Source organism: Carettochelys insculpta, chromosome 19 (assembly GCF_033958435.1).
Source record: "Carettochelys insculpta isolate YL-2023 chromosome 19, ASM3395843v1, whole genome shotgun sequence".
In the NCBI taxonomy this organism is placed as follows: Eukaryota; Metazoa; Chordata; order Testudines; family Carettochelyidae; genus Carettochelys; species Carettochelys insculpta.
The window spans coordinates 15,886,720-15,913,547 of NC_134155.1; the positions used below are offsets into that span (position 1 = coordinate 15,886,720).

At 43.9% G+C, this 26,828-nt stretch overlaps 1 protein-coding gene across 1 annotated transcript in view; it reads left to right on the forward strand.

The window, feature by feature from the left end:
- The window catches only part of LOC142023311 (protein spinster homolog 3-like), a 98,923-nt gene that overhangs the window by 44,890 nt on the left and 27,205 nt on the right, over positions 1-26,828 (forward strand). Inside the window, exons 3-9 of the mRNA XM_075014125.1 lie at positions 7,228-7,293; positions 8,915-9,051; positions 9,993-10,144; positions 11,475-11,541; positions 12,891-13,081; positions 20,367-20,519; positions 26,147-26,336. Coding sequence (XP_074870226.1) covers positions 7,228-7,293; positions 8,915-9,051; positions 9,993-10,144; positions 11,475-11,541; positions 12,891-13,081; positions 20,367-20,519; positions 26,147-26,336 — 956 coding nt within the window. The remainder of the gene's footprint in view (positions 1-7,227; positions 7,294-8,914; positions 9,052-9,992; positions 10,145-11,474; positions 11,542-12,890; positions 13,082-20,366; positions 20,520-26,146; positions 26,337-26,828) is intronic.

Genomic DNA, 26,828 nt, shown 5'->3' on the forward strand with positions numbered 1-26,828 from the left:
CTTCCTACAGCAAGCAGTTTTAACTTTGGTGGGGTACTAGAAGCGGATGTTGTATGTGGGGTCAAACCTGTTTCCCCTGAGTAACTGGAGAAATGAACATAACTCCTTTTCATCCATGAATTGGAAACAAATAAGGATATGAACTGAATGAAATATCAAGGCAGCTATGCCCACAAGACCTTCATGGGAATTTTGAGTCTCTTGTTTTCTTTTCTGTAGGCATCAAATAACTGTCCCTCAGCTAGAAGCCAGTGGTGAGATAAAGAAGGGCACACAGAGAAAATGTTGGATGTTAATAAAATGAATTTGGCAGAGGCTAGGTATGCAAAGCCATGATCCTTGTCATTCAGTTCCTTACTAGAATTGTATTCCTTTAGCTCCTTCCTTTCTATGATCTGTAAGTTCTTTACACATAATTAGTGAAAGTTTTACAGACTCCATGATGTCAGTGGTGGCACTTCAGTGTAGTAAATGAGACTGAGGCACAGTTTAACACATCCGAGATAACACAGGAACTTTATAGCAGAGATGGGGTTAGCCTTCACATATCAATCCTGTATCCGAACCATAAGACAGGAGTGAACTGAAATATGTTTCAATTGTAAGTGTTATATATCTCCTTTGTTTACCAGTTAAAATTACTCTTTATGCATTATAGCAATATCCTGTACATCAGCTTGAAGTCAAGCTATATTGCAGAATTCTTGCATCAACTACCTTCCTTTTTAACTCTTCTGCCTCTGTGGATGTCAGAACCTTTAAGTAAAAAATACATTTACATAGTCCATGCCAGCGTACCTTCCAGTGAGGTTTAACAGACTTTGGTTACTGGGGTTTGCACTAATGCTTTAAAAAAACTATGTCAGCAGCCTGGGAAGTTGTGGCTTAGGCTGCATATCAGGCTCCAAAGCCCTTCCTCCTTTCTCAGACTTCAGAGCCCAGGTCCCAGTCCAAGCCAAAACTTCAAAGTGTTGTTTATACAGTTACTTTTTAGAGCTCTAGCGTGAGTCTTGCTAGCCCAAGTCTGTTAGTCCAGGCTGGGAGGCTTGCTACCATGGTCTGTGTTAGTCATACTCCAAGTGTCTGGGTTTTAATAAGTTTGAACAGGAAACTAAGTGAGGTGTGTGGATCAACTTGAAAGGGTACAGAAGGCTATGGAGAAATTGTGGTTTTATGTTCTTAACACGTCTTTTCATGATAAAATCTGCTTTGCTCACACCTGGGACCATAAGAGATCTTTTGTCTGTGTGCATCTAATTATATGAATAGAAAAGAGATAATAGAACCCATCATATGTTTCTTCAGGTGTTGCTGATTACATTCATTTGAACTTTGCTTCTCTTGTTTGTAAACCCCCTCTGGAGGTTAAGGTCAATGCTTTCTACTTGGTTCCCACTAAAAGATAAAAACCTAAATAACTGGCCCGACTTTCAGAGATGCTGATAATTTTTGGCTCCTGTAGACATCTGTGGCTAGGTATGTGAAAGCTAGAGAATTATTTGATAATTTGAGGTTGCCTTCAAATTGAAAAGAAATTAGACTAGGTTGGAATGCTCAGTTCTAAGGTGTGGAAAATTCTACTTGCAGCTCCAGTTGCAGTTTCACTTTGATACTTTGCATTCTGCATTTCCGGTGATCCTATGCATTGATAAATGTACCAGTTCAAATGCAGAGGCATGGATAAAAGGATTGAGTTTGATTCATTTCTACTGTGGTAAAATCTTTACCAATAGGAGTCACTTTCAATCATTTAAACAGCTTAAGGATTTAGGTGTGATTCTGCTCCAAAAGGGACTAAAAATGTCACTGGAGTTCCATGTTTCACATCACTGTTTGTTTTTTATTCATTCCAAACTGCACATTTATCTGGGATATGACAGTCAAAGTCTGAAGGTCTACACAATCATTAAAAGTTCTGTCTTCAGTTACACCAATGTTGTATTGAAGGCACAGGGATTGTACATGACAGGTACACACAATGGTAGAAACTGACTGGTGAAGGAAAATAGAGTATTCAGTCTTTGAGTGAGCTTGTGGGAGTAATAGACTACAGAAAATCTATTGTTTGCACGTGAAGAATGTAATCAGAAGCAATTAAGAATCAAACATGGAATCTCAACATTGCTGATAGTCTAATTTCAAAGTCACTTGAATCATCATCAAAGCAGGCCACATGTAACAGTTCCTTTTCTACCACACTATTGGAGATTGGAGTGTGGCATGATAGCTCCTCATTAAAGTTCTTTAAAGTCCTTTTTAAAAAAATTGAAAATAAACTAAGCATAGTAATACAAGATGTGAGAAATTGATATAATATGATCTATTATTATCAGAGTAAAGGAATGTGAATACATCTCTATTTCCTTTACAGTTTATTTAAGCCTCTTCTATATATTTAAATTTTGTCACAGGAAAGGGCTGGTGCCTCTTTACAAGAAAAGTGTGTGCTAACTACAAGTGCAGCCTCAGTATGGTGGTGCTAACAATATTGTGTAACTGCAGTATTTTATCACAACTGCATTAATGCATCCATATGATGCCAAATCTTAGTATTTCCCCCCTATTTTATTGCTGATGTATAGTCAAACAGTTTTGAAAGAAACTAAAATTTCTTTCAATAACTTTTAGTACGCTGGACTTGTTCAAATTTTGCCACTAGGTCTTAATTATTTAAGAGGAAGTGAAGAAGAGCAACCAGCTCTTCACACCATTACAGAAGCCAGATATAAAAGAAACAAAAAATTCTTTATCACATCAAATTTGTGGTATTTCTCCATGTCACAGCAATTACAAGAATTCATTGTGTCAGAATATCACATATCCATGTGCTTCAGCTTATCCCAACAAAGTGGAATCAAAACATCAAGGCTTTATCAGGATAACAATCTTTCTAAATGGTAAAAAACGTTTTTAGGGGTCTACTGTACAAATCATTAGTTTATTTTCTTTAGCTTCCACCTGTAATAAGGACTGTTGTGACCACTGATACTCTCTTTGGAGAGAGACAGAAATTAGAGCACCTCTATACGCTGGAAATGTTAGAACTCACCCTCAAAAGAATTTTAGAAATAACTTTTGCTTATCCTGAACATTTAATGATTTCTAGCTCCATGCAGTTAAATCCCACTAAATAAACTACCATCTGTTCTGTTTCCTCTTGTGTCTGTCCAAACCTTCAATTGTAAACTATTTATACATCACTGTGCACACGTCTCTGTAGAGGTTGTAGTGGAAACTTTGGCTGAGTTGAGACTTGCAAAATCTCCATAGTAGGATAAGAATGAATTGTCTGAGCAAAGTGATAGAAAATTCACAATAACTAGTTTATTAATGTCTACATGTGCACGAAATGTCGAAATATATGGCCCTATTTTGAAAGCGTGGGAGGAGCGTCTACACATGCAACACCTTCTTTCAAAAGAAAATCGAAATAATGGGGTGCAGATGTTGAAATCTGAACCCCTATCCCATATCAGGAACATCATCCCCTTTCGAAAAACTAATAGAAAGGGTACATGTGTAGATGCTCCACATCCCGCTTTTGTGAACAAGGGATCTGCCATGGTGCCATTCAGCTGGAGGTCAGGACTTCACCAGCCAGAAGCAGTAGGGCTCTATGATTCCTCTGTCCAGCTGCCTTAAAGCAGCACGAACACAGGAACCCCGTGGCAGGAAGATGAGAGTGTGCTAGGAGCAGCCCCAGCACAAGCTCCAGCTACATGCTCTGTGACGCAACAATGGCCAGCACACAGCCCCCATGTGAGCCCCTAGGCCCCCCATCCGAGCCCTCGAAGGGCTACGAGGGTTCTGGGGAGAAGAAAAATAAAAAGGGTCCCCTCCTGGACGGAGCAGGAGCTGTGGGACCTTATGGGTCTCTGGAAAGAGGAGGAGGTCCTCCATGAGATGGGCATCAAGCAGCAAAATGCCACAGCAATCTCCCGCCTGGCCCAGGGCCTCCTCACAGTGGGCTACCCTGAGCATACCGCGGAACAGGTACATTCCAAAGTTAAAGAACTGCAGCAGGGCTATGCCTGGAAACAGGCCAGCTGCTCCAGGGCAGCCCCAGCTACCTGACCCTACTTCTGGGAGCTCCAGGGCATCCTGGGGCCCTGGGACAACTCCCCACCTCAGTGGTCATGGATACGTCAGCAGACAAGCTGCAGCTGGAGGCAGAGGAGCAGCCCCGACCAGGGACTCAGGAGACCGACATGACCACCAGCTGGTTGCACACCAGACCAGTGGTCCCGGGCCACACACATGCTGGCCTGCCATGGTACACAACATCCTTGGCAGCCCACTGGCGATGGCCAGCACCCACCCCCAGTGGACAGCACCATGAGCTGCATATGGGGCAGTGGCTGGTCGGTGCTGGACAACACCCTGGGACCACGCACCACAGGCTGGGAAGGCCCACCCATCTGAGAAGTCCCACAGCCACGGCACTGTCGGATGAGATGTCCAGCCTGTTGCGGGGATGGGTGCCCCGGGAGGGGCACAGGCCCCCTGAGGCCATTGTATGTTACTGACACGCTGTCCATCCCCCTCTCCATACAGCTGCACCATCCGTGGTCTGGGAGAACCCAGCACTGTCCCTCATCCCCAAAAGCCCCCTGCCAGATGTTGAGGGTGGCCAGGCCCCACCCCATGCCATGTGCCACTGGGGCCACAGCCAGAGGGCCCCCTACTGGGCCAAGGAGGACCCAGCCAACCACTGCCAGGCTGAGGTGGCTGAGCAGCATCTGCGGCTTGTGGAGGCGGAGGGCAGTGTAGGAGAGATGGCTGAACACCCTGGAGGGCATTAGCACAACGCTCCAGGAGCATGTGGCCAATGTAGCCCACCTCTTGGGCCCCCGAGTAACCCCCCTGCCGAGCCTGCTCCTGCTGCCCCCACCGAGACCCCTCCAGCCTTACCTGCTGGTGCTCCCCACCCCCTCCCCACCCTGCTGGGGAACCCCGCACCTGGGGAGGCAGGGGATCCCAGGGCCGACAGGATTCATGGCCCACCACCCTGGACCTGGAATGAGCCCCCCCCAACCTCCCTCAAGGTTCAGAGCCCCCTATTCCCCTCCACACCATGTCGCCCCCCCCCCCGTACATAGTTGCACATACTGTCCGGTTGTTGATAAAGGTTTGTTTACCATACACCCCCTCATGCTGTGCTCTTCAGGGAGGGCTGTTGGGTGGTGGATGTGTGGGTGCAGTGCTGGTGGAGGCCATGGCGGGAGTGGGGGTGGCAGTGGCGGGGATGGCAGGCAGTGGAAGAGCATGAGGAGTGGGCATTGATGAGGGTCACAGGCAGCCATTTGCAAAGGCCTGCCTGAGGGACTCCCTAATACGGAGGCTGTCCTTGTGGGCTTGGCAGATAGGGGTTGCACCCGGCTGCTTGTAGCCGTCACCAGCCACACTGTGCCCCCCAGGCATAGGCATCCCCCTTGCCCTCCAAAACATTGTGGAGGATGCAATGGGCACCCACCATCTGGGGCATGTTGAGGACCCTGACCTCCAACCACATGTGGAGGCACCTCCACTGTCTCTTAACGTGCACAAAGGCCCGCTCCACAATGTTGCAGGCGTGGTTGAGGCGCTGGTTAAATGCCTCCTGACTGGGGTCTAGATGTCCCACGTACTGCAGCAGGAGCCATGGCTGGAGGGGATAGGCCATGTCTGGTGCCATGCAGAATGTCATGGTAACATCCCCCCACTGGGATCTCCCGCTGTGGCACAAATGTGCGTCCCCCATGCACCAGCAGAGCCTGGAGTTCTGGAAGACCCAGGGGTTGTGGGTGCGACAGGCCCAACCCATGTAGATGTCCATGACCTGGCCCCTAACATCCACCAGGGCCTGAAGGACCACCAAACGGTAGCCCTTTCTGTTGACATACTGGCTGGTGCTGTGTGCCAGGGCGCTAATGGGGATGTGCATGCCCTCCAATGCACTGAAGCAGTTTGGGAATCCCAGGTCCTCGAAGCCCACGATGGCAGTGGCATCTGGATCCCCCAGGCAGATGACCCTGTGCAGCAGCATTGCATTGATGGCTCTGACAACCTGCATGGGGAAGAGGGGGATGTGTGCTCCCATGAGGGTGTGGCGGGCCTTCCCCTACTGCCCCTGGCTCCAGCCTGCCCCCTGCCTCCTCCTGGCCTTTCCCCCGCCCACCTGGCCCCTGCAGCTGGAGATTTTCCTCGCCCCAGCCTCCCCCCACCTGCCCATGTGGGGCACGTGACCTGGGACTGCCTTACCTCCATAAGTATGGCCCCGACGGTGGCCTTGCCCACCCCGAACTGTTGTCTCATAGAGCGGTAGGAGTCCGGGGTGGCCAGGTTCCAGATGGCAATCGTGACCTGTTTCTCCAAGCGTCCTGGTGCTGGAGTGCAGGGACGAACCAGTGGCAGATCTCCTTGAAGGTCTTCCTCGACATGCAGAAGTTCCACAGCCACCTCTCCTATTCCACTCCCCTAGCACCAGGTGCTCCCACCAGTTGGTGCTGCTGTGGTGGCTCCAGAGGCACTGGAGCACCTGTGGGGTAACCCGGTGGTGTCTTGGGCGGAGGGGCGCCACGGCCCTGGGGAGACTGCTCAGTCACTCGAGTAGATCAGGTGCGGCTGCAGCATCAGTGCAGAGCACTGACAGCAGGATCTCCAGAATGACAGTATCCTCCTGCAGGAGCTGCTGCTGTTCCTCCATCCTGGAGCAAGAGTGGGCTCTGCTGGGCTGGGGACAGCTGAGCAGCACTCAGCTCATGCAGGGTAGAGGGTGGAGGGACAGCCCTTTAAGGGAGCAGCTGGCTGCGGTCCCAGAAGGGCTTGTTGGCCACGGAACCCTGCCCACCACGTTTCTTGCCTCCCTTCTCTCAAAGGAGAGCTTAGAGCCATGTGAATGCTCCCGTTCGAAAGACTGCGGCGGCCTTTCGAAAAAGTGGATCAACCCATCGATCCGCTGTTAGCGTGCAGTCACTCCTTTTCGACAGCCGCTATTTCGAACTCCGCCTGTCAATTTTCGCCCCTTTGAAGGGGTGCTTATATGTTGACCCAGCTGATACAATTGAAGATTTAAAGCTTACATCTCAGTTTAAAGATTATAGCCCCTGTGAAAATGGATAGGCCAAACTCACCATCTCCATGAAACCCCTTGATTTGAAGGGGTTAGCAAATAAGTAAAATGGCAACTACTGAGGAATGATACACTCTGCTATAGCTGCAAAATCATGATTTTTCTCTTTGTTTCAGGGGTGCTGGTAGATATAGAGAAGTACTTTGACCTCAGTGATGGCAGTGCAGGCTTGCTGCAGACAGGTAAAGAGATATACTACTGGGAGCAGCTTAGCCTGCCCCACATCCTTGATTTCTGTCTCTAAAATGCAGTCTAGTTTTCCCTGTTCCTTATTTTTACCAGTTTCCCACTATCCTGTTGATTTCAATTTGACGTTTAAAATATGTAGTCAGTTTTCTTCGAAATACAAGACTGAAAGTCACTGGCTAAATTAAGTCTAGTTGGCTCCATCTACACAAGAAGTATCTGTTGACAGAAGTGACTGTAGGAAGGAATGTCCCAGCCAAACTTCTGTTGACAGATTGTGTCTACACATAGAAGTAGATCAAAAAAGCGATACACTCTGTCGAAGAGAGCAGCCAGACTGCCCGGCCACTTTCTTGACAGAAGGGCCAACCAGAAGACTCATCAAACAGGGCTGCCCAGGGAACCGGAAGCTCTGTCTGTCAACAAAAGGGCCCCAGAGCATGAACATGGCTGTTTTGTCTACAGGAAACAGTCAAGAAAGACATTATACCTGAGTGAGTACAGGTATAACACTGCTGGTGGATGTGCCAGGTTGTGTCAACAGTCTGTTGACAAAGCACATTTTGCAAGTAGACTTTCTGCTGATTTTTCTGACAAAAGCCCAGTTTTGCTGGAAGAACCCTCTCATGTAGATGTAGCCATCAAGACTTCAGTCTTCTTGGAGTAAAGAAAGTCCTTAACTTTGTGGTCACTAAAGTTCCTACAGCACTTAAACCATAAGAATTGAGGAGGTCCAAACTTGGTTTCTCATCTAATTTAAAACTTGGGCAATAAAATTCTGCACATAAAATCTTACCTTGAGGTTGCTACTGGCGAAGATGTTTGCTTGCTGCACTGAACACAGTAGGTAAAATTCTAACCGGGTCAATTCCATTGGCTCCAGGATAGAAATAGAGGAGACTAACAAATTAAATAGCATTTTTTTCCATTAAGGAATTGGCACAAATGAAAGTTCTTCATAAAGTGCTCATTGTGTGTAATCTCCATTTACTTTTAACTGTTGGATATCTTTCAGGCTCTGTAAAACGATCAGTTCCAGAATTAGAACTCTTCAACTGAATTCAATAGTATTTAAGGGCAGTTCCCCTTCATGTATCACACTTTGAGAATATCCTATCCATTCCGCATGGTTACATGAACTAATAAACTGGGCTGACAGTGTCAAACTGCAGCTGTATCATCTGCGAGGGCTTCCAATAAAAGCCAGGGAGCTGTCACTAAAGTGCAACCTTGGGCTGAATTTTTCGTGTCCCCCCATGGCCTATTGGGAGAAATGTCTTTCACTTATGTATATTAAAAAAAGTAACTTAGTAACAATTTTTATCCAGTTTATTGATGTAAATTTACATTTTTCTGTTTATGGACTCTGTCATCTTTGTCTGCAAATTTCATAGCTAGAAAAATCACTACCTAAGACAGAATTAATAAATCCAACCATCTTGTAACTGATGAGAAGCCAGGAATATAAAAATATAAATTGTTTGAATCTGGGGGGTTGCAACTTCAATATTGGACATATAGCCTAGTAAGTGGCACATGGTATGCCTTTCTGGGGATGGATGGGTGGTATAAAAGTAATTTGGTCAGCATTGTCACTACTCTTGCTTTGGATTGCAGTCTTCGTCTTATTTTTTTTGCTGTCTGCACCCCTGTTTGGATACCTTGGCGACCGTTACAACAGGAAAATCATCCTCAGTGTTGGTATCTCCCTCTGGTCAGGTGTGACGTTAGGCAGCTCATTCATAACTGAATCGGTATGTCACTTGCTTATTTGGAATGGTACTTCTAGTATCAACTGTCTGAGTCTTGCCCTGACTCATGGAACATTTGTTCTGATCACGTTATATTTTGTAAAAGCTTTCAGGTAGCCTGAATTTTATTCCTTGAAACATGAATAAGTGGTCTTAGTGCAGGAAATCTCTATGAAGAATGATATTCTGTCACTTCCAGGCCATAGTGCACCAGTGAAGCTATTCACCTCTGCTGCTGCTGCAGTACTCCTAGCTGTGTCCTTGCCCTCTTGCTGAGTATGTACATTAAGGTCTAGGGGACTGGCTGATGAATCTGTAGAGAAACTGATCATGCATTGAATACCCCTCAGGGACATCCCAAGAATTCACCGTATGCTGCAGCAGAAGGAAATGTTGGGGTATAAGGGTGTGCAGGTGTGGGAGGAGACAGCAGCCTGAAGCCCAATGGGAGTCATGAATGAATAAATGCCAAGCACTGCAGGATTGGGCCCAGTCACTTTAGATGCTCTTCTTAGATCAGCATAAGGGACTCAAATTGTTCTCACTGTTGCAAACACTGGTAATTGTAATGACTCTGGCTAAGACCTTGTCTACACTAAGGGGTTGGCTTCATTATTGGCTAAATTGGTGCTGCTGTGATTGATGCAAGGGGTTTCTATTTTAGTGGGTCTGAAGAAGACACGGCAAGTCAATATGAGAGTACTCTCGAGTACTCCACCTCCCCAAGAGGCAGAAACTGATGACAGAATGCCTCTCATTTTCGTAGCACAGTTTAGACACTGCTCTAAGTCAATCTAAGCTATGTTGACTTGTTACATAGAGTGACTTACCTCTATAGCGTAGAACAGGCCTTAAACTCCTATCCCATGAAAAATGTGTTTCCTTAAATGGTAGTTTCTATTTCACGTATGCATTTTGGATCTTAATGCCTCTTCTGTCCCCAGTACCATTGGATATTCTTCCTTTCACGAGGATTTGTTGGCATCGGCACCGCCAGTTACTCCACCATAGCTCCTACTATCATTGCAGACCTGTTTGAGAAGGACCAAAGGACCTGTATATTGTCTATCTTCTATATCTTCATCCCCGTTGGAAGGTTTGTCTGCTCACCAATAACTGGCACATCTTGGATCACTTGTGCAGAGCTACAACACGGCATATTATGAGCTTGCATATACCATAACTTAACGAAGCCACGTTGATTTGTGCTTAAGACTAAGCTTTTTAGGGCAGAGTTTGTTTTCTGTTTGGATTGCTTAAAGAGAGCTGGCTGAATTTTTTTCATGTTTACCTTTTCAACTAAATATGGCTTTTTGACCAGTTTTTGTTCTTGTGGAGAACTCTCATTTTGGTGGTAAAATTGAATTTTTAAATAAAACAAAAATGAACTGAAAAGCAGAATTTTCTGAAATACCCAAAACTTGTCAGCTTTTTTTATTTTTCCTTAAAAATATTGCTAGGGAGGATGTTTTTTAAAAAAAAATTCCTGTGAAAAACTTACACTTTTCAAACAGCTCTGCACATAAAAAGAATAAAGCACTGAAATGATGGTTTACTTTGTTTATATAAAAAAGTGCTCTGAGAGTGGGAAAATACTGATTGTATAGAAAAGCTGTCCATGGTCCCACAGTGTGCTTGTGAGAGTCAGGATTAGCACTTGAGCTCCCAGTTAAATCCAAAGGAAGGAACCCTTGCACAATTGAATTCATATAATTTAAACAAACAGGGTCTTACAGTGAACCTCTCTGCGAGCTTGATGTTTGGGTGTAATTACACAGAATAAAGGTATGCTCCCAGGAAACAGCACCTTCTATGTGATATGTTGGATTATCCTCTCTTGTAGCTACTTCCTAGCCTTGCCACTACCTCCTCACCCTCCCATTGTCCACTACCTTCATTGTGGGGAGGGTGGGCAAGCCAGAAGCATCATTATCTTGCTTCTGTGCCTTCAGGGCTCCTGGAAGTCCTTTTCTAGGATAGTCCAACAGGGTTGGGTAGCTGATCCCCAAGTTTAACATTTTGCGTGGGGCTGCTGAACAACAGCCAATCTCCCACTGCCTTCCAAATCTGTTTCATGGGGGAAGGGTAACCTGACTGCCTGGGGTTCAGCAGTAAGGACATACAGAGTATGTCTGTACTGTGAAAAATCAGTACCAATTTTTCAGCATCAACATATTTGCATAAATACCAGTGACAGTGTGGCTTGGGTATTGTTATCATCTCAAACCTGCTCTGAACAGGTTAGAATTCCTAAATCCTACTCATTCTTCTGGAAACTAGAATTGAATAGACTTCACTGCTAGGAAATGACTGCAAAAATGTTACTCCGTGCTCCTTTCAGTAAATCCTACCCCTGCAAGGTCTTGGAGTCTTACTGCGCTAATGAAAACCAATGAAATTTTGGCATCGTATTTTGTCTTGTACAGTGGTCTTGGTTATGTTCTGGCATCTAGTGTAACCCAGGCTGTTGGCCACTGGCGTTGGGCATTCAGGGTGAGTCTTTCCTTTTCTCTCACTTCTCAATACTGATCCACTTGTAAAATCTGAGCTTTGACTGAAAGCCATATAGCCTATTGGGATCTGTATCACTAGGATTGCAGTTCAGTATGCAGGGACTCCTCTGATGATTGTGTTCAACAAGAAACTTAAAAAAATTAAAAAAACACAAAATACAAGAATGAATGGAGGCGCACATAGTTATCAATAGAGAAGAAAATTGCAGTCCTAGCATATTTTCATTAAAGCTCCCCATTCTTATATGTATTCACTATTTCATGGAACTCTTTCTGGAGTGAGAGTGGCTTGTTAAGTTTTCATGACTGTAATTGTGCTCAGAGCAAGGATGGGTGAACTGCAGAGCTGCACTCGCTCAACTTTTAGGTGGGACATTGAATCCTCTGTAGCTTCATAGGCACTTCTTAATTAAAGACCTATGTGGAAGAACTGGATTTGGATGTTCTAGTATAATTACACAGAATAAGGACAGCTGACAGTGAAGCTGATGGTAGCTGTAGGGTGAGCCTAGAGACCTTTTCAGACAGACACCTAACAACTAACATGATCATCACTTTGGCATAGAATCATGTCTTTCTGCAGAGGATTTGTTACAAGATGAACCTGTTTTGTGACAATATTGCTGGAAACAACTCTATTCTAGCCTTGTATTAGTCATATTACCATGATGAATGCTCTATCCTTACAGGGCATTTCATATCTTCAAAGCACTTGATAAGTCTTCCTAGTGCACCTGGGAAGTATGTTTAGTTTCAGTGGTGCAGAGGATATGGATTTGGACTTAGAACTGCACAGAAAGTGAGTGACAGCTAGGACTAGAACTGTGGTAGTCCCAAACTCAGTTCTTCCACATGATGCTCCTCAAAGTGATCTGAATACTGGCCCTCCCCGCCCACAGTGAGGTACTTGCATGATAAGGTGTGTGCATGTGGGGGTGAATGTTTTTCTAGCTGCAGAAGAGATGCTGCAGCTCCCATACCTGGTGATTCAGTTGCTCAAGATCCTGATGTTGCATTGAGGAGACACCCCCCCCCATAATTTTTTCTCCAGGAAATACAGAGAAGGGGACAGTGCCTCTGCGTAAGAGAATGTATAAGGGGAGGGTGGGGAATATACCACATCTTTTCACTAGCATCACCAAAAGGATATTTCCTCTGAGAGAAAAGCTAATCATTCCTAGGTGACACATGCAGCTGGCTTTAGGCTTGTCTGCAGCTTCCCTAAATGTGAATCTTTAGGAGTAATGTTGTGACTCTCTTTTGCTATTAACTGGCCTTCAGCATCGGAGGAAGGGTGACCCTGACTTTACTCCGGATTTGTCTCTGCAGATAACTCCTTGCATGGGTGCAGTAGCACTGATTCTTCTGATTCTGCTAGTTCCTGATCCAACCCAAGATGCAGCTGAGGGACATGGAGTCCAGAGCATCACTAGCCCAACTCAGGGAGCAGATAAGGAGCCTGGTGCCCAGATTACTGCCAGCACAACCTGGTGTGAAGATGTCAGATCACTCAGCAAGAAGTAGGTGGCTGCAAAGGCTACACCCCAGTAAAAAGGCGATTAACCCAATAGAGCAATTCCGAAATTCAGAAAGGTGACATATTCAACATGCAGGTCCTTTGCATCTAAGTTCCGTAGGGCAAATAAGATCACAGAGATAACTGTTGAGTGCTATGAACTTATAGTGCCTTCTGCAATCAGAGTAAAAGGCCCTCCCTTCCCCTAAGAGCTACCAGAATAGGGACCTGCCCCAGCAAGGGCTTACTGCAGGCATATGTTTTGTTACTATGTGTGACTTGAGCCAGGGCTACACTTGGTAGTAAATGCTTGTCTCTCCCAACCTTGGTCCCTTAAGGGGAATGATGTGCTCAGGATCTGTGCCATGGAGTATCAGTTGCCTAGCTCTGAGAAGTGCCTAGAGGAAGACCTGGCTGGTAGCAGGGTTAAAATAAGAACAAGAAATGCCATTACTTGTGACCAATGTGCTGTTGAACTTTGTGCCCATGTGTTTGTGTTAATACCCTCATGTGATAACTTCCTTTCCATGGTGCTTAATTTGTGGGTTTCTCCAACAGAATGTTGGATCATCATTTCTCAGGCAGTCTTGCAAGTATTGAATAGCCTGCTGCAGTACCTTATGAGTCCATTGAGCTTTGTCCTGCAAAGCCAGGACCAGAGTGGATTGATTTAAATCAAGGCAATTTAAATCATTCATTTTAATCATAATTTAAATCACTCCAAAATCACTGGTTTAAATCAAGCTACCAAAAAAGTGAAGACTGTGCTTCGAGTGCACGTAATTTTTCAGTAAGCCCTACTGAACTCACTGGCAAGAAAACAAGTTTGAGAAAACAAGTATAGAATGGAGTTCCCTTGGAAAAACTGAGTTATGCAGAAATATAACAGGAAATAGACCTGTGGTGTCACCATTGTGGTCTGTTACATGATGTTCTAAAATTAGCGGTATGTATTATGTAATGTAAAATAAGAAAAAGACACTCAATGGCAACTGGCAACTTTAGATTTCTCTTACTACAGCTTTCTCGCTACGTCTACACTAGCCAAAAACTTCAAAATGGCCAGGCAAATGTCCATTTCAAAGTTTGCTAATGAAGTGCTGAAATACATATTCAGCGCCTCATTAACATGCAGGTGGCCGCAGCACTTTGAAATTGACGCAGCTCACTGCCACGCGGCTCGCTCAGACAGGGCTCCTTTTCGAAAGGACCCCACCTACTTTGAAGTCCCCTTATTCCTATGAGCAGATGGGAATAAGGGGACTTCGAAGTTGCCAGGATCCTTTCAAAAAGGAGCCCCGTCTGGACGAGCTGCGCGGCATCTAGCCACGTCAATTTCAAAGTGCCATGGCTGCCCGCATGCTAATGAGGCGCTGAATATGTATTTCAGCGCTTCATTAGTAAACTTCGAAATGGCCATTTGCATGGCCGTTTCGAAGTTTTTGGCTAGTGTAGACACGGCCTCTGTGTTGTATACTTGAATGATAAATTCTAAACCTAGTTAACTAATTAAATAAGCCAGAAGGATTAGCTAAGATAAATCTTTTTTCTAGAAACATCCAATACAGGAAATAGCTTGAGAATTTACTTGTCAAATCATACTTACATTAAAAGGCATAGAGAGAGTCTTGAAGAATGATGCATTGCAAAGTGAATTATTTTTGTTACTAACCATTTGGGCCTCTCAGACATAGCCAAATCTTTATCCCCATAATTTTCTGACAATAAGCAATTTTCCTTATGATGTTTCATTTTTTCAGCTAGGCCCTGCATCTTCCTCTTACACTGCTTACACTTGCCATCTTTTCCTTTGTTTCCCAGGGAATGCATATCTTCAAAATATTCCCAGATAAGGTCTCTCTTACACCCAGAAGCCATGACAGTTCTTCTGTGGCAAAAGTGTGGGGGGATATAGGAAACTCTGTGTGTGTTGAATAATGCTTTCTCTTTCTCTTTCCAGTCCTCTCCACTGTTCCTTTCTTTGCTGCCTCTGTCCTTTCCTGTATATTGTCACTCTGTCTTTAAGGCTATGTTTACACTGCAGAGCTTGGTATCCTAAAATAGTAACTCCATGTCTAGGAAATGTGTCCGGTATTTCAAAATAGTTTTTGAAATATCAGACGCACTATTTCATCATCCCTTGTTGCAAGAAGGGTAAGGGATTCCTTGAAATAGCATTGTATTTTGAAATTTGCTGCTGTATAGACAGCACCAAATCTCAAAATAACCTATATCAAAACTAACTTAAAATAAGATGTTTAATTTGTGTAGTGTAAATTACTTATCTTATTTTGAGTTAGGGGAACAGCGTAGACGTAGGTAAGACAGTCTCTTAGGCTAACTTATGTTGTGCTTGGCCCAGGTCCACCATCATCTAAGCACAGAACAAAAAGAGGCCTATCCAACTTGTATCTACCTTTGCACATGTTACTTTTTAGTCTGATGGGAAACAGAAATCGAAAGCCCAGAACTTTCAAGAAATAAGAACTAGAAGTTTGGCTGGACAGACTAGAGCAATCCATTCATTTTTATGAGACTGTAAAAGTATGTGTAGTATGTTTGTGATAAGATGTAACTGATACTGTTATTTTTAAATGAGAAAATTAGATTTTATTGCTGATTTAAAAATTAAAAAAATCAGATTTATTTATTTAAAATTCATGGACCCTGGCCAAGACTTAGGTTTGCAAAGTAACTGCATCCTATGATGTATGACCCCCCCAACCACTTCAGTTTGAGGAGGCTGGAAAAGCTATTTTTAACCACTAGGTGGCATTGTTGACCTGCATGAAGTTTCTTTCTCTCAGGCCAAACTAATATTGTAATCCAACTTGAAAGGTATTCCTATCGGATCCCTTTATTTTAAAAACAAACTGCTACTTCTGCTGTCTTAGGAACCAGGCTTGATCATATCTTGGCACGCTGGAGACTAGACTAGAATCCTCCACTTGGTGTCTGGCATTTCTTTGTGTGCACCCTGAGCAGTAATCACAATTAAGACCCAAATCAGGATTTTGTAGTCTGTAGTCACCAGTTGTCTAGGTGAGCCAAAAGGTATCCTGTTCTTGCATTGCATTTGATAGCCTTATGGGAAAATGCAAACACTTGTCCTGTTCCAGTGCATGCAGTGGAAAGCTTTTCTCAGCAGGAGGTCACACCTCAAACACTAGGGATGTAACAGATCCATGGCCAACACTAGCATCATGTACTAGGTCTGTATGTATATGACCTATTGCCTCTAGTGACATATCTACAAAGAGCAGGGGACCTGCTATTGCAAATCAAGGGGTAATGCTTTAACTCAAGTGCTCGAGCCATGTGTCTTGAGGAGCTAAGATACAAAGGCAGGAGTCAGCAACATTTCCAAGGCCAAGTGCCAAAAATGACCTTTTGACCTCTATGTACAGTCCGAGTGCCAGTGATACTTTTTAAAGTCACTAAGACTATGTCTAAATGGTGGGTGCTATTTTGGGAATGGTGGTATCCTGAAATAGCTGCCTATGTCTTATGCAACTGTCTCAAAACAGTTTTGAGATAGCGGGTGTGCTATTCCAGCATCCATGCACATCTCATCGCATGAGGAGTTATGGGTATGCCGCGAGACAGGGCTTTATTTTGACGTGTGGTGCCATTTACACGGTGCCACATACTGTAATAGCCTATTTCAAAATCTGCTTGAAATAATTTATGCAGTTTGCGTAGCACAAATTGCATAGCTTATTTTGAGCTTACAGCGCCATGTAGACGTAGCCTAATAGTCCTACTTATAACAGCTTCATTAATAAATAAATTAAGATGCAAAGCTTTGCCATTTAGGTGATGGTTGGTTGCATTAGCTGGTCTTTTGTTAATCCACAGACAGCATGGCTTTGAGCAAGCTCGTGGCTGCAAGGGGAGGAGCTCCCATCTCATGTGTAGATAAAAATCAGCTTGCATGCCACTCTTGGCATCCATGCCAGGGGTTGCTGATGCCTGTACTAAGCTGATCCTGGCTCATTGGAGGGTTATGGCATGTCATCTATAGCACATGTGTCTTACACAAGTGGTTCTCAACTGGGAATATGCATACCACTGGAGTTTGGAGAGATCTTGCAGGGGATACATCAACTCAGCTAAAGATTTGCCTAGTTTTACAACAGGCTACGTAAAAAGCACTAGCAAAGTCAGTACAAACGAAAATTTCATACAGGCAAAATGAGAAAGTAAGCAATTTTTCAGTAATAGTGTGCTATGATAATAGTGTATTTTTATGTCTGATTTTGTCAGCAAGTAGTTTGTAAGTGAGGTGCAAATTGGGGTACACAAGACAAATAAGACTCCTGAAAGGAGTTCTGGAAAGGTTGAGAACCACTGTCTTACACTAAGATATCATCCTTATCCTCTTTACTCCTTAAGATCTAGTAGACTTTCTGTTAGAGCTACAGGGCCTTTGAAACAGTTACTTCTAATTGGTTCCAGTAGAGCAGCTTGTTACCCTTCTGCTTGAAAACTGTAGGCTGGTTAAGAAATAATTTATACTTTCATGATATTTTGAGATACAGTAACACTTAACTTCTTAACTCGTTCCTTAACTATTGAACTCTCCAAACTGTTGTGTGTGTGTACCCTGGGAACAGAACAAACTTCAAATCATTCCAAGATACATAAGACTCCATGTACTGTATTGGCAAGTCATTACATTTTCAACCACCTTCCAAGACTGTCATTTTTCTTTCACAGCCTGCCTGCAGCAAATGTGGCATTGTAACCCTTCTGTCAGATGAAACCAGCAGCAGCCAGGTCTGATTTCAATATCTAGGGATTCGTTCCCATCGATCAAATACATAACTGGCTTGAGCTCTCCATCCAGTAACCTAAGAAATTCACACCCTACCCCAGTCACCTCTGAGAGGCAATGCTTCCCCACTTGCAAGCACAGAATCTTCATGTTGAAAAACATTTTTAATAAAAGGGAAGGAAGTAACTTGGCACTAATTTGGGAAAACACCACAGACAGGGTTCTTAAACATAAACCATGAGTAAAAGTCCCACCCCAAGTAGGTTGGGAAGTGTCCTTTTCCTCTGAGGTTCTTAAATACAGCAATATAAATGTCTCCTTCACATGCCCAACCCTTCTCAGTACCCCACACACAGTTGCTGTTCTTGGTCAATGCAGATCCAGAGTTCAGATGTGTATCCACAGAGTTCACCTCCCATCCTGGATGTGAGAAGTAAAAAGGCATCTTACTCACTGTGCTGGTCACTTGCCATGCACCTGCTCACTGCTCTCCTTCACCTCCCTGCTGACTGCTCCTTGCACCTTTGTCACACCACTGCACCCTGTTGTCTGTTCATCACAGCTCTCCGTGGTCACCCTGCTGGCTGTCAGTCACCATCTGTTACCATCCGCCTCTTGGCTGTGACTTCTACCCATCAGTCTCAAGTGATTTCAGTGTCCAGTGATTTCAACTCTTAGGAAGCAGAGTAGAAGGAGCACAGCTCCAACACAACTAACATAAAAAGAGGCTCTTAATGATGCCTATTTAGCATCACTGTTCTTTGCACAGTGTATGGGAGGGAAGGATAGTCAAACCAATCCAGGCAGGGAAGGGTATGTAGCCTTCTGACCAGAATAACCTTCCCTCACCCACTCTTTTGCTGCATCTACACAACAGTCCGCTTTTGAAAGGGGAATGCAAATGAGGCAAATTGGAAATGTAAATGAAGTGCCTATTTACATATCCTGTGCTTCATTTGCATAATCACATTTTCCAAAGAGAGTTTTTCAGAAGAAAAATGGCAGTGTAGATGGGGTTCTTTCAAAATAAAACCATTTTCAAAAGCAGTCTTCTAATTTCTTTCGAGAAGAAAGGTGCTTTCGAAAACAGGATTTTATTTTGAAAGAATCCCATCTACAGTGCTGTTTTTCTTTCGAAAGACCCTTTCAGAAGTGCAGTTATGTAAATCAGTGCTTCATTTGCACTTGCAATTTGCCTCATTTGCATTCCCCTTTTGGAAGGGGACAGTAGTGTAGCTGTAGCTTTAGGGTATGTTTTTACCCAGTTGTCACACGCCTAGTAGGGCACAAAATTGAACTATCTGAGGTCAGCAGTCAACCCCTGTACCCCTCAATATCACAAGGGCTATGTCTACACTTACCAAAAACTTCAGAATGGTCATGCTAATGGCCAGATCAAAGAATACTAATGAGGCGCTGAAATGCATATTCAGTGCCTCATCATGCCACCAGCTGCGGCACTTCAAAATTGCTGTGTTCCTCTCTCGCGCGGCTCGTCTACATGGGGTCCTTTTCAAAAGGACCCCACTGAAATCAAAATCCCCTTATTCCTATGAGCTCATAGAAATAAGGGGATTTCGATGTTGGTGGTGTCCTTTTGAAAAAGACCCCCGTGTAGATGAGTCACACCAGAGTGAAACATAGCAATTTTGAAGTGCCACAGCTGGTGCATGCTAAGGAGGCGCTGAATATGCATTTCAGCGCCTCATTAGTATTCTTCGATCTGGCCATCAGCATGCACAGCCAAGGAGTAAAAGAGATCAATGGGAAAAACTCTACAGTTGATCTCCCTCTCTGAGGTCAGTCAGGTAAGTTGATTGTAGATAAGTTGATTCTGGATATGCAGTTGCTCTAATTAGAAGTGCATAGTTACAATCAACTTTAATGTCTAGTGCAGACCTGGCCTTACTCTCACAGAGCTCTGAAAGTGGAGCTCCTGCTTAGCAAGATTCTCGTTGCTAACTGTGAGCCCTTTCATTTGGAATAATTTAGCACAATTCTACATTTCTGTATTCCTAGAAAATTACAAACATTGGTAACCACATTTCAGCTCTCTGCATTTAACACAAACATAGCTGGTGTGGAGTCACAAATTAAGATGATTACAATGAGCAAAATACTCCTCTATCTATTGAATATCTAACACAGCTAGGCAAAGCAGGAATAAATTATTTACACAGACACGCCCAGGGTCTCTCTCCACTTCCAGCTAGCTGTAAGGGAAGCATTCCTTCAGATCCTGATTACAATGTGGCTCTGTAGAAGACTAAAGGTGAATTTTAACACTGTAAAAGCAATAGTTCACCTAACTAGTTAATGCCTAACACTTGCTTGTCTGAGTGTATTTGATCTTTTCATTTTACCCGCATCCTTAGCAGCTCTCTGAAGCAATCCATTCCTATTGATTACTTAGAAGGCTAGATATCCAGGCTGGAATTCCCGTTCCTTCTCAGGCCCCATTGTTTCACACTATTGATCATAGTACTGATACTTTTTTCTTTTGATTTGACAGCCGAAGTTTTGTCTGGTCATCACTGGGTGTGACAGCCATAGCCTTTGTGACTGGAGCCCTGGCGTTCTGGGTACCAGTGTTCCTCTACCGGAGTCAGCTACTCCATGACCATTTACCACCATGTCTTCAGGAGCCATGCAGCTCTTCCAACAGGTGAGGTGCACTTCACTCTGGAAGGATCAGACAGGATATGGAAAATGCATAGCTGAATACACCAGGCTGCTAAATGCTCATGGCTGTTATGTGCTTTCTCTTCCTAAAGACAAAGTGTGGGATGTGGCTGTGAATGCCTAGTGAGAAGGCATTAGTGTTGATGATTTGGTCCATTTTACAGATGACAGACTGAATCAGATATCAAGATAGTATGTAATGAAGCCAGGAGCTAATGCCAATATACACTCTTTAAGATGGGGCATAATTCACCTGTAAATTAAATCATTTGAGGAAAGACATGAACTGTGCATATTATGATGAACAGTGTAATTTGTGGATTAAATTATTGACTGTTCCTCATCCCAAGTGGATGGATCACCTAATGAAGAAAATAGGCTGGTTTGCTCCTGAAATGCCTCTGAAATTCCTTTTGTGTAGAATGTGTCAGCTCGCTGAAGGGTTTAAATTGGTCACTGGCAAAAGGCTCTGAATATGATTTCTCCCAGATGGATCTGATGTGTAGTGGAGTAAGGGAAATCCAGGACAACATGCTGACTTCTTTAAACTGTGCTTGAAAGAGGCAATAAGTCAGTTTTGGGTTTAGCTCTGTTTTTACAAAGATGTGTCAGCCCTTGGTCTGCAGAGCATCCATACTTGGATGTTACTGAATCCTTGACAAGCATCATCCTTTGCAGAAAGTGGAAGTCTAAGGGCCAGGTTTTCACACAAATATACCAATTCAGGTGTTTCCATAAGGACTTACATGGATTTTGCTACACTGAATTAATTAAATCTTCAATTTCCATATGTAAACCAGCCCTTCATTTGGCTTCTTGGTGAGCATCCCAATTAAATTTATTCTCTTAAAGGGCTTTCCAATTGCATCAGATTTATATAGCATTAGAGTACTTGGGTAGGGGGGAGAAATAATTTAAACATCTAGATAATGAAAAATTGTTGACTGGAGTGGGATTCAAGCATGAAGTTGAAATTCAGAGTTTAAAGGGCTACATCTACAGGGGCAGCCTCTGTCAGCAGATGTCACTGTTGGCAGAGATTCCCCAGCAAAATATCAGTCAACAAATCTCAGCTACACGTAAAGCAGATAGCTATAGCAATCCACTTTGTCGACAGAGATTCTCTACATGGCCAGTCAGCTCTGTCAACAGAGTGGGTCCCTTACCCCGGAAGTTCAACCTGCATGGAGGGCAAGCCCTTCCTGGAGCACCGGTCCACATGCTCCTAAAGGGGCCCCCACCAGCCCACAGCCCATGCGCGTGCTGAGTTGTGCATACCCCCTGGAGGCACAGTAAAGCCCATGCAGGCACCCTGGTTCTCAGTTTGAGAAGCTGGTCTAGCCACACCAGTACCATGCCAGAGCAGCCCCCGGGTACTTGAATTAAGGCACTCCTGCTATACTGTCACGAGTGCACTTGTTACTGTGTACACTGTGATCTCCCACCCCCGCCACCCTTGCAAAGCCACCAATCTCCCTTCCTCACAACCTGAGTTTATCCAGGCTACCGTTCACTTGCCTTGTTCTTTTCTGTGCCCTGCTTAGGCCTATGAGAAGTGAACCAATATTGCCTGCTACAATGCCCTCTGATCATCAGCACTATCACACCCTGGATTGATTCACTGCCCAGCTCCCCAGCCATAGAGGTGGCAAGTTACATAGGCCCCGGGGAAGTCTCTCCTGGTGGTTTTCCTTTTTGGGGTGTTGCAGTCACTGGAAGGAAGTCTGTCCTGGCAGCTACAAATTTTGGGGACTTGCAGCCATCTGGGGGGACTACTTCAATTGGCCCTCCACTAAAAATATTTTGGGGCCTTTTTGACACTTGAGAGAAGTCTCCCCTAGCAGCTAAGCTTTTTGGGGGCTTGCATCAGACTACTTTAACTGCCCCTTTACTGCAACCCCCCATTCTCGCACCTCAACAAAGACTCAGGGGGCTAGCTGCCACTGGATGGAAGTCTGCCCCAGTGGCTAAGGTTTTTGGGGGGCTTGCAGCTGCCTGGGGGTAATGATTCAAGTGGTCCTCGAACTATGGACCCTGCACCCCAAAGCCAAAAAAGATTTTTGGGGACCATGTCAACTGGCCATTCAACCTGCTAAGTACCAAACTGACCCACAATGAGAATGAAATTTGGAGAGCCCCATCCCCTGTGTTGTCAGTTTCTTTGTAGTGAAGAGGGAAGACAAAAATCTTTTTTCCTAGCCTTTTCTATCTTCTTTCTTCTAACTTTGGACCCCTTCCCACAGGGAAGAGTGGGAGGAGGGCCAGTTGAGAACCCGTTGGCTTTCGCAAAAACCAAGAGATTTCAGCCTTATCCCCTGTGTTGGCAATTTCTGTGTAGTGAAGAGGAAAGACAAAAATATTTTTTCCTAGCCTTTTCTATCCCTGTTATGCTAACTTTGTTTCCTTTCATGCAGGGAAGAAGGGGTGGAGGGCCAGTTGAGAATACAGACTGTGCACAGAAGCTGACTGGGAAGCCAAATACCCTCCCCTCAGCAACTCTCTTTTTTTCAAAACCTGTACTATCAACTCTTTCTTCATGCTTTTCATTGTCCCTGTATTATTTTCAGGGATCAGATGCAATCAAGGGAGTGGGGACAGTCAGTAGATGGCCAGTTGAAAAGACACACACCTGATGATTTTTATACAATCCTTGATCATTCATTTATAGCCACAGTTTTAAAAAGAAATTCAGTTATGGAAGAAAGAGATTTCTGTTAATTTGGTGATCTTTATTGATGTCCTACTTTTCCTTCCTTGTGCCTGGAAAAATGGACATTTGCTTACCATGGGAGCAGAAGGAGGGCAATGTAATGTAGGAAGATGATGTCAAATACCACCAAAAATACCCAGAATGCTGTGGGGCTTAGGGAAATATGGGATAGATTCCCACAATGCACTGCTGCAACAGTCGATGTTTGTTGAGCGAGTGTGGGAGCAATAAGTTAACTTTGTGAGGAGCACATGGGTGACTGTAGTCAAATTCGAATTTATAAAATCCAGTGTTACAAATTTGATATTAATAAATTTGAATTTATCTCATTGTGTAGGCATAGCCTTAGTTGCTCCCTTAGTCCATTTCTGTCTTACTAGTGGCTTTGTTTCAGCACTTGCCTAAAAAGGCAAAACAAAAACAAAATTGCAGGACTCCTCAGAAAACTAATATAATCTTAGGGCTTCAAACGTGCCTTGTACCAGGCAAATGAGTGTAAAATAGTTTCTAATGAGAACTCTTTAACTGTGATAGCTGCCTAGAGTACTGCAGAGTAATAAACTTGTGACACACTTAAACTCTGCCCATTAAAACTGTCAGCTTATTACTTAACTTTTTTGTGTAGAATTAGTACAGTAAACTGTGTTTTAACCAGCATTCTGTCATCCAGAATTCTCAAATAACTGGCATTGTAGTTAAGATTAAGTGGTGAAATAAAGTTAATTTAAGTTAAAGTAAATCTTAGTTAAGTTTCATATAAGCACACTGCATGTATAGTGAAAGTTAAAATAAATACAGTATACAGTATTGTTTAAGTTAATGATTTAGTAAATTTTAGTTACATTTTCCACAAGTACAGTATAGTGAAAGTAAGTTCAAATAAATACCACAAATACAGTATAAACTTAGAGTGTACAGTACTGCTCTTGTTGGTAAATAAAGTATTTTGTGTACATATGTTTGTTTCTTAATATCTAATCTTGCTTTTCTTTAGTGTTATGTGTTGCTAGGTATCCCTCTCAAATATCCAGAATATTTGAACATCTGGCAACCTCCCAATCCTGGGGCTGCCGGATATGAAAGAGTTTACTATAACTAATTTCCTCCTAATCCTCTGAGAGATATGGTAAGATCTAGTGCACTGAAGTTTAAAAGAACATATTCCTCATTTGGCAACACAAACAAATGCAGATCTTCCAGATTTACAGTCAGGGAGGTTCAAGAAAGGGCATAGATGCTTAAAGATACATCTACTCTGCAATTAGACACCCGTGGCTGGCTGGTGCCAGTTGATTCAGGCTTGGGCTGTTTAATTGTGGTGCAGATGTTGAGCCTGGGCTGAAGCCCAAGGTCTGGGACCCTCCCACCTCTCAGGGTCCTAGAGCCCAGAACCAAATCGTATTAAATCAATTAAAGAGCTCCATGAGCATGAGTCAGTTAGCATGAGCCAGCCAGGGGTATCTAACTGTAGGACAGACATAGCCATAAAGCCACATAGGCTACGTCTACATGTGCCCCAAACTTCGAAATGGCCATGCAAACGGCCATTTCGAAGTTTACTAATGAAGCGCTGAAATGCATATTCAGCGCTTCATTAGCATGCGGGCGGCAGCGGCGCTTCGAAATTGACGCACCTTGCTGCCGCGCGGCGCGTCCAGACGGGGCTCCTTTTCGAAAGGGCCCCGCCTACTTCGAAGTCCCCTTATTCCCATCAGCTCATGGGAATAAGGGGACTTCGAAGAAGGTGGTGTCCTTTCGAAAAGGAGGCGCGTCAATTTCGAAGCGCCGCTGCCGCCCGCATGCTAATGAAGCGCTGAATATGCATTTCAGCGCTTCATTAGGAAACTTCGAAATGGCAATTTGCATGGCCATTTCGAAGTTTGGGGCACGTGTAGACACGGCCATAGTGTGCTGCCAGCGTGCTAAATATTTTGAGTCTCTTGTGTCCTATACATTACCTTTCTGTCTGTACTTCACTTAAGATGGTGATGATAAATTAAATAATCAAGGACATCACAATCTTATTTATCATGGGAAGTTTATATTTGTCATCAGAATCTCATCAGGGACAGAGGAAAAGGTTTACAAAAGTCCTACTGGAATCCAAGTCAAGTCTTGTGAGCATTTCGGACACATTCTTTCAAGGCAAACTGGTTGTTCCCCTGAGGAGCACTTCAGCATTCACAGGCACTGAAACAAAACTGAGTGACATTTGAAATTATTCACCATGAAAATATGTTGTGTAATTTCAACTGGATAACTCTTCAGTCTGCTCTCAGCTGCCGTGGAAAGAATGGATGTTTTCAGCAGTGGGAGAAGTGTCCCCATGTGAGCTCCCTAATTTTAAGATTATGATGGGTGCTACCAGTATGATCCCATGTGATGGAATCTTTTCTATGGAAGCTGCTTGTCATGAAAAACTACCATATCAGTAGTGGGGATGGGGAAGTAGTTCAGTTCATAGGTAAGGCAAAAAGGACTGGAAACTCCTCTGAATTTAAAGCAGATCCTATTAACAGAGCACTCAGTGGGCTTGTTAATCTCCCATTCTCTAGCACACATGATAACATCTGCTCTGTGCATGGGCACATCAGTGCTTTAATATACAGGACATTGATAGCAGAAGTGAGCTGTCCAATTAAGCAGATGCTGAGGTATGTATGTCTTCCTGGAGGACTTGACTAAAATGGAGCCCAGATCTGATTTCTCCATTAAAATCCTTCTGTTCTTTATGCAGTAAACACCTTGGAAAGGATGGGGACAAAAGAAGCTTGAAACTTTTCTCAAAGACGTGCAAGAGAAGCTGAGGTCACAAATGAATGCTAGGCACTTGAACTGATTCTTCTTCCTTCATGTGCCTTTATTGTCTTAATCATCCCATCCCTTTGCTTTATTGCCAGCCAAATATTTGGAGGAATTACCATTGTGACTGGAATGGTTGGTGTTGTCACTGGGGGAGTTGTTGCAAGAATGTATAAGAAGATAAACACTAAGGGCGACCCTCTTATCTGTGCTGTGGGCATGATCTCTTCTTCTGCATGCCTCTATCTGTCTATAATCCTGGCCACGCAAAGCATCCTTGCTACTTACGTAAGTATCAACAAGTTGTGTAGTGCGGGCAAATGATCTTGTAATATAGCATGGATGGGTTTCCAGCTGCAGTCTTCAGAATGGTCTAGTTGAAGGAATTTAATTAACAGCTTGCAATGACTTGTGTTACGCCACAATGTAGCCCACAGGCCAAGTTCTGCACAGGGTGCTTTAACTTCATCTGTGGTTGCAGAGATGCAGACTAGAGACTACATGTACCATTGTGTGGAGTTCCCTTTAATCTGAACACTCAGACCACCTATAGAAAAGGGGATGTTGCAATCTGGGACTTGTAACCTCGATGCACTGCATCTTTATGCTGGAGAGGATGGTATCTTTATTCAACCTACCATGACCACTTGCTAAAAGTCTACAATGCACCTTTAGTGGTGCATCATTTGACTGCCCCTGGTTCCATAGGTATATTTAGGTGCAAACTCAAAGTTGATAACTTGGTTTTTGTTTAATTCCATCTGCCATGTACGGTACTAT